The sequence below is a fragment of the Haemaphysalis longicornis genome, unplaced genomic scaffold (genome assembly GCF_048455015.1).
Source record: "Haemaphysalis longicornis isolate Haplotype H1 unplaced genomic scaffold, Haemaphysalis longicornis Haplotype H1 scaffold_2, whole genome shotgun sequence".
NCBI classification, from domain to species: Eukaryota; Metazoa; Arthropoda; class Arachnida; order Ixodida; family Ixodidae; genus Haemaphysalis; species Haemaphysalis longicornis.
The window spans coordinates 272,241,830-272,257,599 of NW_027526295.1; the positions used below are offsets into that span (position 1 = coordinate 272,241,830).

Genomic DNA, 15,770 nt, shown 5'->3' on the forward strand with positions numbered 1-15,770 from the left:
CGCTAGCGCTGCTGCCTCGTCTTTTTTGCCCTTCGCTTTTCTGCCGTGCTTCCTCTGGGGCATTTATTCCCCCCTCCTTATCCCCGCAAGCAGAATGTAGGCGACAACATGCCGGCAGACCTCTCTGCTTTGAACTAAAAAAGAGCTCTCTCTTTCTCATCAAGCCAGACATGGGGAAGGGGGGGCACAAGGCCCCTAGGGCAAGGCCGGCGTTATGGGGCCGGGGTCCGACAAGTGCGAAAGGGGCCCCTCGTGGTTGCATAATCGAAACCGCTTGCAAGGTTGCTTTGTTGCTGTTGTCGTATGTGCGAGAAAAACTTGTCATCTACGACAGGCACAAAAACCAGCAACAAAACAACCTAAACAACCTCAATGTTCTAATCTAGACAAAGGCTGTGTTGTTGGAATTTTTCTCAATATAGCACGCATATTGTTCCCATTTTGTCCAGATGTACGGCATTTTAAAGTAAAGCTTATTATGAATCTGGAACACTCATCGACGGAACGAGGGCGCCTGCTAGTTTTGGTTACACTTGTTACAAAGAAGGAAATTATTTTTGATTGATTGATTGTAGGGTTTAACGCGCCGACGCAACGCAGGCGATGAGGCGCGCCGTAGTGGAGGGCTCCGGGTTAATTTTGACCACCTGGGGATCTTTATCGTGCGCCGGGAAATTATTTTTACTGCTGACAACTGAGCCATTGTTGGCATATTGAGTTCTTTTGACAAAACAAGAAGGTGGCCCTTCTGTATCGGGCGTTTTCAAGTACGAGTTTTCGCTATGCGTTTACTTTGCAGCAGGAACGACTCCCTGAAAATGATGGAGCTGATTAAGTTACTAGCTCGAAAAAAAATATGGAGGACGCCTAAGCTTCGACTTTAAGTTCGGAACGGGGTAGTGTTATCGGGCCCTTTTCGCATCGCGCGAACACTTTATGATGGGGAAAAGTTCCCGCTCCTGTTCGGACGCCATCTGCTGAAGCAACGCCTTACGCTTCGGGGTCAGTAGCCACAGTAAGGTGGCGATCCTGGATTTGTCGTTCAGCGTTGCAGAGGGATACATGTGCGCGGCGAACGACCCGTCTTCCCTCGCGTCTACCCGCTCCGGCAGCAGGTCGGGCAGCGCGTCAAACGTGCTAGCCCTCGCCATTTGCATTTGCCGCGTGGCAGCAGCCAGTGTCAGCCAATGACGGGGCGCAGAACGTCACTGACAACATTGCGTGCGAGAAACGGTACGGTAGGCTGCCGCATGGGGGCGCACCGCACGTAGTCGCTGCGTCCGATAATTCTGAATACGCGCTGCAGTCGCACGCGCAGCATGAATCTCGAATCCTTCCAAACGGCAGCGCGGAGCTTTCGCAGGGCCGGTTGCTGCGCCGGAAAAAGGATCTATCCCGCGCACTTGAGTCTGACGCTTTAGGTTTACCATTCCGGCAGGTATTGGGTGACCGCTTTCACCGTCCGCATGAGTGAAGATGCGAAGCTCAATTTTCGCCTATATTTTCACTTCTTTTTGTTCTCGCGCAGCGTTGTTGACGCCAAAAGTTCGATACTATTGAGCGGCGAACTGTTGTAGCTGGAGATATACCTCTATCACTTCACCGTTGCTGCCATGGAGGAAAGGTTGCTGCCATAGAGCCAATACTACTGACTGTTGCTGCCAGGTTGTGCCAGCACAATGTTGCCGCCGCAACGAGCCGCGCATCGTAAGGCCTGAAGTCTGCGGAGCGGGCGCCCCCAACTAGAACATGACAGGATGGTTTTTGCAGCACGGTGGCCGCTCAGGGGCTTTTTTCGTCGAAAGCGAAACAGGCACGAGTAAACAAAGCTGTGAATATTATTTACGCCGCGACCGGTGGGACAGCAGCAGAAAAAACAAGAATGTTGCGTCAATACTTACCTAAGCTTGTACCAGATACGCCGTGTAAGCGAACACGACGTAAACGAAAGCGTCTTTTTTTTGTTTGCTCGCAGAGCTGGAACCGAATGAATCATGGGGTTCTTGGGCGCGAAGTGGACTCCCCTGAGGCTTCCTTTGCACCGACGACTTGAGACACTGGCGGCGCTGGCATACAGTTTCATATTCTGTTTGTTCGGCTTTGTCTCTCTGCTGTTTGCTGTGTACATTTTGTTGTGCACCCGCTACTACCCGCTGTCCCTGTTCTACGCCGCCTGGATGTACTGGGACAGGAAGACGTGTTCCCGTGGAGGTCGTTGGAGCAACTGGACTCGTTCCTGGGTCATTTGGAAGCAAGTTCACTCTTGCTGGATGTTCTAAAATGCAGCAAGTCCTCACAAACAACCGCATAAACGTAATTAGTATTAAATTAAAGACTGTGATTGAACCAAGCACGGAAAGCTTTCGAAATTCTCTCCTTATAAGGAAAACGAATGGCAGACATCTTAGAAGTGTCTCTATTACAACGAAAATGCCGGCTAGTAGTAAAAGGAAGGCTGTTGGCATTTTAGGTTTCCACTCATGCGAAATTTCGGAAAACGATTAACACTGACAAATCCTACCGCGGAAACACTAATTTATGTATGTATGTATGTATGTATGTATGTATGTATGTATGTATGTATGTATGTATGTATGTATGTATATGTATGTATGTTTGTATGTATGTATGTATGTATGTATGTTTGTATGTATGTATGTATATGTATGTATGTTTGTATGTATGTATGTATATGTATGTATGTATGTATGTATGTATGTATGTATGTATGTATGTATGTATGTATGTATGTATGTATGTATGTTTGTATGTATGTATGTATGTATGTATGTATGTTGGCCAGACGTGAGAAACTAAAGTTAAGAGAGTGAAGTTGGAGGTCATCCAGGAACTGCGATAAGCACAAGGTCAATGGACGAACTAAAACTGAGGTAGAAAAAAACAAATTCAGCTACGTGAGCTACTCTCACGGAAACTATTCAAGGGTAAATGCAATTTGGTCTAGACCGGCTCAAGGCTAGCAACGCCTTTGGGGGGATGGATTCACTCCAGCCAATCAAAACATTGTTTTTTTTTTGTAATTACTAGTCACACGAAATGTCTCACGGAATGATGTATGTTAAATCTGCTTTTTAGAGGCAACATTACTGCTATAAAAAAACGCGCGTTCAACAAACCCCTCAAATAACTAGCAAAACGCAAGTCTGCCGGTATTTTCGCGAGGCTTCCGTCGAAGTATACGGAGTAAAAGTGCAACAATAACAGGGGAAAAATGTGAAAGGTTGTTTGCCAGGAGCGTTCTGTAATGACGCCAAACTTTCTTGCTGACCGATGCGTTTCTGCCTACACAAACACCAATCATCATCTATATGCACGTTAAAAGGAGGATGCAATATTTTCTTGAACTATTTTTTTTTTTTCAAAATATGAAATGCTTTCAGAACCTAGTCAACAAACGCATCCAATACTTCGATTTGAGATTCACAAAGTGTTTCAGCCAAATATTACTGCTCTATGCCCATTAGGTAACTTAGGAACTTTATCAAAAGTTGAATCTCTTTTTCGCAATTTGGACACTGGACACTTGAATGACGTTATTCAAGTGATGACTCGGCTATCGGCCGGCTAACTTTGAGTTCTAGCAACGAACACATTCGATAGCGACTGTACAGAAAATCGTTGAAAGCGTCAAGAAGAATCTTAAATGCGCACCTGCTGCGTCGAGCAAAATGACGTAGTGCCGCGAAGTGCTGCCGGTAATTGCAGCTTTAGCAGTGCTTCGAGGTACGAAGGAAAGGGGGAAAGCAGTTATCAAAAGTGTTGCAAGTCTTCTTAGGGTGATTTGGAGATTCTCAGTTAAGTTTTGAAGACGCGTACATACGGTTTCCTAGGCTGCCGAATAGGTATAACCGCGGGGCTATCCCCGTGGCGTCCTGAGAAATACGCCACCTTTTTCATCTCCACGTATCGAGAGAGCGAGACACTCTGTCAAGATTTCCTTCCTCTGTGCATGCTAGAACAAGCTACTCACTACCAAATAAAATTTCTTGTATTAAATCTGAGGAAATGTGTACTTAACGCAGATACTTCCGGGACTACTTCCCGATCCAGCTCGTAAAGACGTGTGACCTCCCGGCAGACCGAAACTACCTGTTCGGGTACCACCCGCATGGCGTCATGGTTGCGGGAGGAGTTTGCAACTTCGCCACGGACGCGACTAACTTCAGCTGCCTCTTTCCCGGAATTCGGACGCACCTGGCCACGCTGAATTTCCAGTTCTACCTGCCTTTCCACCGGGACTTGTTGCTCTCTGGGGGTACGTACCTTCACCGGTGAACATAGTGACACCCGCCGCCTCCTGCATGTCTGAAAATCTACCAATGCTGAAGTCTTTACAAGTTGTTCGACACTTTATGTTTCAAAGCAGCCTGAAAGATAAGAACTATGAGGCGGCACAAGCAATCCACTAGTAGCGGTTACCCATGGCGCCTTTTCGCGTATTTCAGCGATAGATGTAAGGCCTAGACCCGGTGAAGAAATCCTATGCATTCGCTGCAACATGATTCCGTCGCGCAAGGATGTCTGGCTACCACAGATGCACGTCAGTGAAAGACCGATGAATTAGATGTGGCCTCCCCGGCTGGAGACGGTGACAGTAGCGGACAGAGGTCAATCGGATGCCCCGTGCCTCGAGCGTAGGACAATTGATTGATTGATTGTAGGGTTTAACGCGCCGACGCAACGCAGGCGATGAGGCGCGCCGTAGTGGAGGGCTCCGGATTAATTTTGACCACCTGGGGATCTTTATCGTGCGCCGAAATCTCGTACACACGGGCGTTTTTGCTTTTCGCCTCCATCAGAAAAGCGGCCGCCGCGGCCGGGAATCGAACCCGCGACCTCGTGCTCAGCAGCGCAACGCCTTAGCCACTGAGCCATCGCGGCGGGTCGAGCGTAGGACAGAATAGCTCGATTTTGAAGACCGTGCTTTCAGGTAAAGTAACGGTGTGGCGTTGACCTGATGGCCGAAACGGCTTCAAAACTGCTAACACGTTGAGTGTGTTCTCAGCAAGACCCGTCAACGATTACCAGTAATCGATTGTCACCGGCTTCGCTCGACCAGCTAAACAGAATTCTCACGCCTTGACCGTATGGGTCATGTCAATGTTAACGAGTACCAAGACGAAAAGTGCTTTGGTCGTACAGATCATAGCGGAGTGCAGCCTCCCACTAATAATAGACCACAACGTGCCTAGCACCATCCCTATTGTCAGTGCATGCACTGATATACATGGCCTTCATGCGCGATACTGACACCTTAGTGCATTTACTAGTGCTTTACTTCGGAGATTACAGAGCAGTAGTGCTAAGCATGACCGATAAATAAAATGTATAATAGCCGTCACTGCCATTTTGCAGCTATTCTGCGGGTTATTGCTTTCGCTTACCAGCGTTCCTGGACATGCTTGCACGGCCGTAGTTCCCGGCTTTCGACGTACCGGCCTTCCGGCGCCGGTAGCGTTTATTCAAAGGATTCCTGATAACTATCAAACGCGCGCAATAGTTGGCGACAGGAAGCTGTGGATACACGCAAAGGCCATTGAATAGTTCCCGCTGACAGGCGGGCACCAAGACAACTCATAGGCTAGGTATAGGTTAACGCAACTGGCCACGCGCGCAAGGCGACGCAATGAACACCGCAGCAAGTTTTCTCGAAGTGAGGAAAATGTTTGAATAAACTGCTAGGAAGAGCTCGACAGTAACTGGGTGCTGTGATTCAGCACATATTTTTCTGTCCCATAGTCGCCGTCATAAATTGTAGCGCATGTTTCTACTCAATTGCGCGAATGATAACGAAAGTGCCATACTCCATTTCCACCATGGTGAGCTACCACCTTCTGGTCCTTGGTCACAGGTATGTGCAGCGCATCCAAGGAAAGCCTGGACTGGATCCTCGGCAGCAAGACGCCGGGAAACGCGGCTGTGATTGTGGTGGGCGGAGCTGCCGAAGTACTCCACGCCCGCCCCGGGATCTACACGCTGTTCTTGGCCAGACGCAAGGGCTTCGTTCGCGTCGCTATCAGGCACGGGTACGCGGGTGACTCGGAAATGTGTGTGCTGACATGTGTGAGCTCAGGTCGCTTTGCGCAATCCTGTTGGAGTGGAGACTATCAGGTCAATTGCTTATGCTTTGTACATGTGCTTCCGTCAGCGAGGCAGAAGTGTCGCGTGCCACTGATTTTGCCAGGAGGCCCAAGCTTAACTGGTCGCTCGGGAGGCCGCGGTCGCCGTCAAAACGGTGGCCACCATCGTCAACTAACTCTGCTCCAAATAAATGTTTCTCCTTCTTCTTCTTCTTGCTTCTTGGGAATTTAGTTAGAGGTGCACAAAGAGAGGAGGAACCGTGGGGATGAAAGGTCACGACACGCGACTCTCGACATTTACGGCCGTGTTGGGGGCATCTTCTTGACTGAGGTCTTACGGAGATCCGCGTAACAGTGGCTGCAGCGCTCTACACGGCTACAATGGCCGTAGTTTTTCGTCAGGCAGCGGACAAATGGGCATCCTGAAAGATCCGATTTTTGAAGCGGCTAAAAGACCCGTTGACGGCCAGGTGCTGCCGTTTTGAAGCATTCGAGACACATGCTGCACGTGCGCCTTCGGCGCGTCTTAAGGGCAATGAACGCGCGGTCTGCCGGCAGTTCCATCAGTTCACATAGCAGTAGACGCGTGCACACGCGCTTCGTTTTCCGCTCATCTGTTTCGCTCTTTAGAAACTGTTTTGCTGTGACGTTTTAATTTGCTTCTATCCGCCTGGATGTCGTATTAGAATACACAGCCCGAGGTTTAAAGATACTGGAAAACTGCAAAATATTGCGGGAATCTTAACTCACCTTATTGGTTGTATATGGAACAGTTATCACGATGATACACAACGCAGGAAAAGGCAACGCAGGAAATGTGCGTTTATGCGTATTGGTGGTTTTTAATGGATGGGAAATCAGGCACTGAAGATACTAACGTTCGATCTTAATAACGCTAAGCTATCCGCCATACTTCGTGAAAGCTCTGAACAAAAACTTCAACGCCGTTCCGTCTGCCATCTGCCGCACGCAGACGGCGATAGCATCCCTCTGAAACTTTGCAAACGCACTCTTGTGCTTGTGTAATTACTGAAGCCTCCAGCTAATTGTACCAGCACAAAGTTGCGCTTGCGAATTTTGCGAAATGTGAAAATGCGACAGTGACGCATTTACTAGCTTTCATCTTGCTGCGCCAGGTGTCAGCACACGCCTTACTGGTTTGCTCTGCCTCTTCGTAGAGGACGGAGTCTGAGTACCTCAGAACCTCGAGAACGTTCTGTCCTAAACGCAAAGAAAAATAAGCGGAAACATAGCCACATACACCTACGCTTAAAATTTGCAAGACTGAGATAGCACGAAAACTGACCGCAAAAGTGTTATGCCACTACGGTAGTCGGCACTGCAGTTGCGAGCAGGACATGGTGTTTTTAATGCGTAGCATTCTTTGCCAAGTGCCCCCCACCCCAGCCAGGACCGTGAAACACGCTGCATTTGCACAAAAAATGCGTAATGGACGGAAGTGACACAGATAATCGTTATAATAGGGTAAATTGAGATAATTGGTCAGAAAGAATAAAAATAAACAAAAAATGAGACAAATTGAAAAATACATAATTAGAAAAATGAACTGTCGAAATTAAAAAGATGCATCTTGTACAACTCCTCCGAAAAACGAGGATTAAAACTAAAGGACCCCGAAACAGAACGTTGTAAATATCAATAAAATTGTGAAAACTGGCAAACCGTCTAACGCCTTGCATTTTGATAAAAATGCAGAATCAGCGGGAGTAACACGTTTAATCGTTATAATAGCGTAAGCGGGCATAACTAGTCGAACAGAATTTGAAAAAACCTAAAACGAAAATAGAATTCTTCCTTACAAAAATGAACTCACGAAATAAAAATATCCAATCTCTGCAGCTCCTCAAAAAACCATGGACTAAATTAAAAAGCCCGAAAAGAAACTCTCGGAATAAAAAAATTTTGAAAACAAACCGACCGTGCACTGCACCTCGGATCTTTGGGAAAATACACAATTGGAAAAGCAAAGACACTTATGCGCTGTAATTGTATAAATTTGCATTATTCGAGAAAAGAAACCTAAGAAAACTTAAAAACGATAATGCAACCAGCGTCTTTGGCTACTCATCAAATCCGGCTTTAAAGTAACCGTGCAACACTTTTTCAAATTTTTTAAAATCCTAAATGCTTGCAGAACCTAGTCAACCAACACATTCAGTACCTTGATTGGGGGGTCGCAAAGTATACCTCAGCCAAAAATTACTGCTCTATGCTGACCAGATAACTTATCAACTTGCTCAAAATATTTTTTTCTCTTCCCCAGCCTTGGCATTCTTCGGTCGCTAGAATACCGTCTTTAGAGCGTTGTAGCGGCTATTGGCCGGCTTTCTTCAGTTGCAGCAATGAACGCATTCGATAGCCGCATTGAAAAGAAAGCCGACGAAGCAAAGCTGAAACGGAAGGCGCATCTACCGCGACGAGCAATCCATGCAGTGCCGCTCCGCGCTGGTGATAACTTAACTTTTGCAGTGCTTCCAGCGGCGAGGGAAAGAGTGACAGCGTTTATCGGAAGTGTAGCTCTATGGTGTAGCAGAGTCCCTTTAAAGAAATCGCAATGCAGACAAGCGGCATAAGAATGTTACGCATTATTAAAGAATTATCTGAATTTCTGCAGACTTTATTTTGTGCTCGGCCGCAAACAGGGGATAAACTAATTCCCAAAATTTGCATTACACAGCCGATTGAGGGATTCCTTTTGTTACATGCCTCAATGCAGCCACAAATAAAACGTGTAAATTCACGGCCACGCCCTTTTAAGAGAGTGGTGCCTGTCTAAGCGGGCGACTGTTCATGCAGGACTCCCCTCGTGCCCGTCTTCTCGTTCGGTGAGAACGAACTCTTCATGACAGTGGAAGTTCCCGACGACTCATGGCTGCGACGCGTACAGGGCTGGTTCAAGCCTTTGTTTGGATTTACTCCCCCACTGTTCTGGGGTCGAGGCTTCTTACAGTACACCTGGGGCTGGGTGCCTCGCCGTAAACGTATCGTCACGGTCGGTAAGTCCTGTATCAGGGCTATTTTACTCTTTATTTGCGCCATGAATAATAACAGGTCAGACGCAGAGCGCTTGATTGCCGGGAGATGAAACGCCACTCATCGCTATCTCATCATCAGCGTGAAACGACAGTATTTCTTGGGTTACCCTCTGTCTGTCTGTCTGTCTGTCTGTCTGTCTGTCTGTCTGTCTGTCTGTCTGTCTGTCTGTCTGTCTGTCTGTCTGTCTGTCCCTATATATTCAGTCAGCCAGCCAAATGTTAAAGGAAATATTGATCATGTAGTTACATAGGCAAAAAGTTTCCAAACAACTAATACTGACAGCACACTTGATATCGTCAGCACTGTTGAGCAAAAAGAAACCATTAGGCATATTTGAGGCGGAACATAACACAATGGGTACCAGCGGTGTTTTTTTTTTTTGATGAAAATAGATGCGGGTTCGATTTTTTTGCGATAGCAAATAAAAAACGCACTGAAAAGAATGTTTTGACAGAAACTACAGAAAAAGGGCTCGCGCCCAAGTCTGGACCTTACGCATTATTCCAAGTCCAAAAGTACCCAAAGTTCCAATAGGTGGCGGGCGAACAGTGCGAGTGGGGGAAAATTGTGTTGGCTTGAGCAATCCGCCATCGTGTTTGTTGTGAGAGGAGCGAGACGGGAGGTGAAGAGCGCGAGAGGAGGGCGGTGCAGATCGTTTACGTGTCACAACGTTTCAAGCACACTGTTGACATCAATCAACCGAACGGGAACAGGTTTCTTTGTCGCGATAAAGACGCCTCCCCCTCGCCTACCATCCCGATCCCAACGAAACACAATAAACGACTTCAATGTCGCTTCTGTCGATCTGTAACGTAAGCCACGTTTCAGTGCCCACGATGAGATCTGAACTACACGTATGAATAAAAGCAGCAAGTTCATCCTGTTTGCTTCTAATAACGCGAAAATTAAAAAGAAATAATTCAATTTAAGAATTCGATTCAAAAGAATTCAATCTACAAGAACTAGATAAATAACTCGAATTCATTTCAGCCACGGCACATGTTTTTTTTTTTTTGCCCTGAGAAACCCAAGAAACATGGACGTTGGTTTATGTTAGGCCTGAATTTGGCGCACTTGTGATTGTGTTGCACTGCTCCCTTTCTCGCACAGTGGGGAGGCCCCTGGAGGTTCCCAAGGTGGAGTGCCCCAGCGAAGAAGAGGTTGACCGGGTGCATCGGCAGTATATGGACGCACTAGTACAACTCTTCAATGACCACAAGGACAAGTACGCCGCCACTGGATCGAAACTCGTCATCGTCTGAGCCTTAACTTCATATATAGCGCTGTAGCCGGAACCAAAGGACTGTGTTTCGACTGACAACGAACTATATACAGCAGAACTGATTTGGGGATTTGAAAGCGCTTCGTGCGACTCAAGTCGAAGAAGCGGCCAGCGATTACGCTTCTCCGCAATGCTAATTTTGAGCGCAGCTGTATTAGTGCACGTATGAGTCTCACTCACCACTTTCGATACTCGGAGGTGGGCTGGCTTGGTGGTATAGTTGTAGCTGTTGCTTGAAGAAAGGTGAGTAATGCCATTTTTGCTCAGCGATTGCAAGCCGGTGGACCACCGCTTAGCGTCCGCTTCGGCACCCTGTATGCGGCGGCACATCAGCGTCCGCTCGGGCTGCGCGTTTCACAGAAGCAGCAGATACAAACGCTGCCGCAGCGCGGCACCGCTGTCCTCTTACCCACCCCCTCCGAAGCTTTCTTGATCACGCCACTACCATACTCTCTTCTCTTTCCTCGTCGCTCTTTGGTCGTTATCACCGTTCTTTCATTCTCCACTGTGCTTTGCGTTCACTCGGTTACACATTTGACGATGGCTAACGACAGCCAGCGGCGTCAACCACTCCTAACAGCTCTCGCAGGGCTTTTCTTCATGCAATATTGCCCGTACTTGGATGAAGTTAATATTGCGCCTACATATTTCATTTGACATTGTTGTAAATGCGTTTAAAAAGCGTTTGTCGATTATCCCGTGCTGCACTAGGACTAACCGAGGCCGGCGGAAATGTTTTTTATATACATGTATGCATACATAAAGTCAGCCGACGTGCCGTGTACGGTTGTTTACGCACGCTTGTTGTCGGTGTTTGTGTGATACTTCTGCTGTGATACTTTAATTTCGCGGTGTTGCATCTTGTTGGTTTTATTGAGCTGATAATAAACCGGTGATGACGATAATGAATCCCTTCGGGTGATCTTAACCACGCAAGGTGCTCGAGTGTTTTTGTTCTAATGCGCGACCAATAAATGAATAAATAAACGGCTTTTTCAGCAGAGAAGCAGCCATTGGAGTATGTAGCAGCGATGTATCACGTCTTCTCTATACAGGTGCTGCATATTTGGTTTAGTAAGGAGCCAAGTTTCAGCTCCGTATGTCATCACCAGCAGTATGCACTAATTGTAGATGTTTTTTTTTTTGAGAGATAGATGTAGCTTACGTTTCATTATTTCGGAGTGCTTGGCGAGAGCTCCCAATCCCATAATTATTCTGCCCCAGATTTCTCTGTCGTGGTTGGGATCAGAACTAACCGTCTGTCCGAGGTGGTTGTATTCTTTTTCTTCTTCTAGCGTTTCGTTTCCTGAGCTGAAGAGAACGTTTTTTGGCTGGCTGATTCCTCATTGCTTTATATTTATTCACATTTACTTTTAGCCCCACGGCCGTGCTTTCTCAGTGTAGTTGCTCACGAATTGTTTCCAGGTGTTCTGCAGTCTTACTCAGTAATACTATGTCGTCCGCAAACCTCAAATGGCTCAAGTATTCCCCGTTTATCCTTAATGCCGTGTTTTCCCAGTCAAGCTTTCTCAATACCCCTCCAGACTTGATTTGAATAGTTTTTGCGTGGTAGTACCTCCTTGTCTTACTGCCTTTCGGATTGGGAATTTATCGCTTTGCTTGTGCAGGGTTATCCTGCTCGTGCATTTCTTATATACGTCTTCTAGAAGTCTTATATAGGTCTCCTCTATTGCCTCGTCTTTTAGTGCTTTCTCATAGTGTATAAATGCCATGTAAAGGGTTTTATTGTATTCGGCGGATTTTTCTATCACTTTATTGACAACATGGATTTGATCCCTTGTTGAGTGCCCTTTCCTAAGCCCAGTCTGCTCTCTGGGTTGTTGAAAATACAGGCTATCACCTATGCGGCAATTATAACTTTGATGAAAAGCTTGGACAGAGTATGCTGACGGGTCCGCAATTCTTGAGGTCCTTGGGATCCCCCTTCTTAAAGGGGCCCTGAAAGGCGACAGAAACATCCCTGCGGGGTTTCGTGACGTCATGAGCGTAGCGCGGGCTGTTCGCCAGCATGCGAGCACCATAACGCGCCAACTTTAGGGGAGCAGAAAGCAGAGTGGATTACTCGGCTTAGTATGCTTCCTACCCCCCCCCCCCCCCCCCCCCCACACACACACACACACACCTAGCGGCTCAGTGGCATAGAACTACCACGGAGGTCGGTTCTGAACAGGTATTGTTCGTGATGACATCATCTTTGTCGAAGTTCGGTGGACGGTGAAAAAGAAATAACCGCGCCCATGGGCGTACCCGGAGTTTCCTTATCCCTGTCTGTAGAACTTGCAGCCAGCTGCTTCGTCCTCATAAGAATAGATTCAAGAGAGCGGGAAAACAAGACACACAATTGTGTATTATTCGTTAGGCGTAGTCTGTGAGCTAGCAGTCGTTTAAAAAATGCTTACGACATATTACCTTCATTAAGTGTCATTCATTTATTCATTAATTCATTCATCAGCCTATTTATATTCAATAAAATTACGCCACATTACTGTCGGCGTTGTTCGCCTATCTGGACAGGACTCACGTCATTGCAGTGATTTAGACTTAAAAAAAAAAAACAGACTTTTCAATCCCACTACTGACACGAACTGAACGTCACCTTTCTGTTATTTTTCTCTTTTATTTTTATTCTCTTTCTTCCTCTTTCTTCTGCCCTGTAATATATCGGGCCTTTTCTTTCCTCCTTTCCCCCTTCCCCCGCCGAGTAGCATGTCGGTGTCGAAATTCCGGCAAACATCTCGGCTTTCGCCTCCAATAAAGAGCCTTCTCTCTCTCTACGCCACATTGTGCCATGTCATACTCATTGTGGCTTAAGCTGCATTTACCGGTTGACATCACAGGGCCTCAAAATAATGTTAGGCCCAAGGTGGTTAACACTCGCGCACACCTGAATGTTGCGCCAGTGAAGCTAGCAGAGTGCCACAGGTACATTGCAGCACATACACGCAACGCTGTATTGAACAACGCTTTAGAAATATTGTGCCCGGTGTACTGACTGTCTTTTCCTTCTCTCTCCCAAATTTTCCCGGTCGCATTGCCTACAATTGAACAATAAAATACTACAACGGCAAGAACTGTCGAGACTTTGGGAGCGATGCAAATCCTTGTCTGCCACGCTGCGACATATATACACTGCTAGTTTTTCTCATATCATGCGCTCTTCAGGTAACAGCTCCAAACCTGATAAAGTGTATACGAAAGAACCACCGGAAAGTATTGGATCCAATAGAATAACCTCCATTGAGATGGGGAAGTCCTCGGGCACTTGGTGGTAGTCGGAGAAGGGGAGAGAGTAAAGAGGAGGGGGCGATCAGTCAGTCATGACTTGAGCTGGTTGGAGTGGTGTCTGGCGTCTTTGGAGGGGCAGCGTAGAGAGCATCTTGCATCTAGACCACTGAAAAGCATGAAGGGCGAGTTTTTGCAAAAAGAGGGTTTTGTAGCGTAAGCTACACTGGCCGAGGTTGAGCAGTTTTGCGTGTGCCGTGAAGGGCCGTTCTGCGCAAGCGCGAGGGACATTGGATTGAATGGGAGGGGATTGGCTTGGCTTGGCTTGGCTTGGCTTGGATTGAATTGGATTTGGATTGGATTGGATTAAAGTGGTTTGTGTTGGATTGTGTTGCGTCATAGCCGTGGCAGACGCACTGATGCCGGCGCGTGCCCAGGTGTGCGCCTCAATTGCGCAGTAGCCAAGTCTGACGCTGCACCGGAGCCGCTTCATAGCTGTTTCGCGTGGCTCGTGAAGAGCCGTGCTGAAGATGCGCGAGGAGCAGTGACTGGACTGGACTGGACCGGACTGAATTGGACTTGATTAGACAGAACTGGGCTGCACTAGACTGGATTGGACTGGATTGCTGGATCTTAGCTCACGCTACGTATATCCTGGCATAGCAGAGCTAAGCCACTACTAATTTTTTTCTTTGATTATTACCTTCATGCGAACACCTCTGCTCTTCTTCGTAGAAGAAGAATGCGGAAGTTGTACCACTTCAATGTGGTCGGTTCTCATAAGGACCACGCGGCGTTCATGGCTGATACTGAGAATTATTAATTCCCAACCATGTTAGTAGGATAAGCTACCCATGTTAACCAACCACAATCGTCAATGTTTTGAAGAAGAACTGGCTGGTGGCTAAGATCATCATCATCTAAACATAGAAGAAGACGAGATTCCTGACCGATGTGCGTCATAAAAGCTCAATTATGCGTCGCTCCTTAAGCGAAGAGGCCGTAAAGGACCGTTCAGCTGACTTTGGGGCTTCTTCTGAGAACACTACGCCCTACCGGCTGCAGAAGGGACCGCATCTCCGCCGAGTTAGCAGCACCATTAGTACGTACAGTTCCGATGATAAGCCCTCCGCCATCAGCACTCCAAGAACAGCGCCCTTTGACACAGAATCGCGAAGGAAGCCGACGGTCGTCCAAACAGTCAGCTCTGTGCACCCGTCGAGAACTCCGAGCAATCGCGAAGTTGCTCTCTTGGCCTGTCCGGTCGTCATCTCGCTCGTGGCAGGCGTCGCACTCTTCGTAGGGCTCCATCTGTTCACTGAGAAAAGAGCCGATGGGCCCGACACGGAGCCCAACTGCGCGAAAGGAAAAACGATGGAGTCGGTTTACCACGCGCTATGGACCGCCGGTAACCACAGCCTCGACCCTTGTACCGACTTTTACCAACACGTCTGCCGAAACTACGACAGGTCTAGGCAACAAGGCATCTTCTTTCACAGACAGCACGCTATCCGGGAAGTTCTGCAGGTGGGTCCAATATGGGTACGCGAAGATTAGAACTTATCCTGGCCCCGTTGTGCATTTGTGTTCTACGAATCATTTCTGGCCCGGAAACTGGCCTGTGGCAGTCGTACGCGCACATAGGCGTGTGCACACGAAGATGCATAAAAATAACGTGAGTTTTAGCAAGTATGAGCGTCTGATTGGTAAACTTTAAGACTGTTGCTAACCCTTTGTATTTCCGCTAGTGTTTCACGAAAAAAAGTATGGCTCTAGTTTACTCCGGTGTATGTGGAGGGAGGCTGGATGGTATGGTGGGTATAATGAAAATTAGTGTAGGAGTATATTCAGAACGTATTTCTACTATCTGAACTGCAAACTATTATGCCGGGGCTTTCGGCTGTTACGGGATAATTGTAGGACCAGCACAAACGTAACAGCTGTTTGTCTGAGTGTCATGGGTGTTGTTTTCGCCAATTTGTCCGTCTTTTTATTTCTACTGCCTTACAAGGACCTTGGCACGCCTGCGCGCGTTCCGCAGGGAATCTCGCGGACAGACACGGCCCGACTTCTGTTCACCTACTACA

General features: G+C 47.4%; 1 protein-coding gene across 4 annotated transcripts in view; it reads left to right on the forward strand.

The window, feature by feature from the left end:
• Window positions 1-11,345, forward strand: part of LOC144170722 (2-acylglycerol O-acyltransferase 2-A-like) — a 37,441-nt gene extending 26,096 nt beyond the window's left edge. For 2 of the 4 annotated variants that reach the window (XM_077700698.1, XM_077700697.1), the window contains exons 2-6: window positions 1,976-2,251; window positions 4,044-4,276; window positions 5,873-6,047; window positions 8,919-9,118; window positions 10,269-11,345. In XM_077700698.1, coding sequence (XP_077556824.1) covers window positions 1,995-2,251; window positions 4,044-4,276; window positions 5,873-6,047; window positions 8,919-9,118; window positions 10,269-10,420 — 1,017 coding nt within the window. In that variant the 5' untranslated portion in view covers window positions 1,976-1,994 and the 3' untranslated portion in view covers window positions 10,421-11,345. Of the gene's footprint in view, window positions 1-1,975; window positions 2,314-4,043; window positions 4,277-5,872; window positions 6,048-8,918; window positions 9,119-10,268 lie in introns of those variants that run through there. The other 2 variants (XM_077700700.1, XM_077700699.1) reach the window with 2 other exon arrangements.
• The last annotated feature ends 4,425 nt before the right edge of the window (window positions 11,346-15,770 follow it).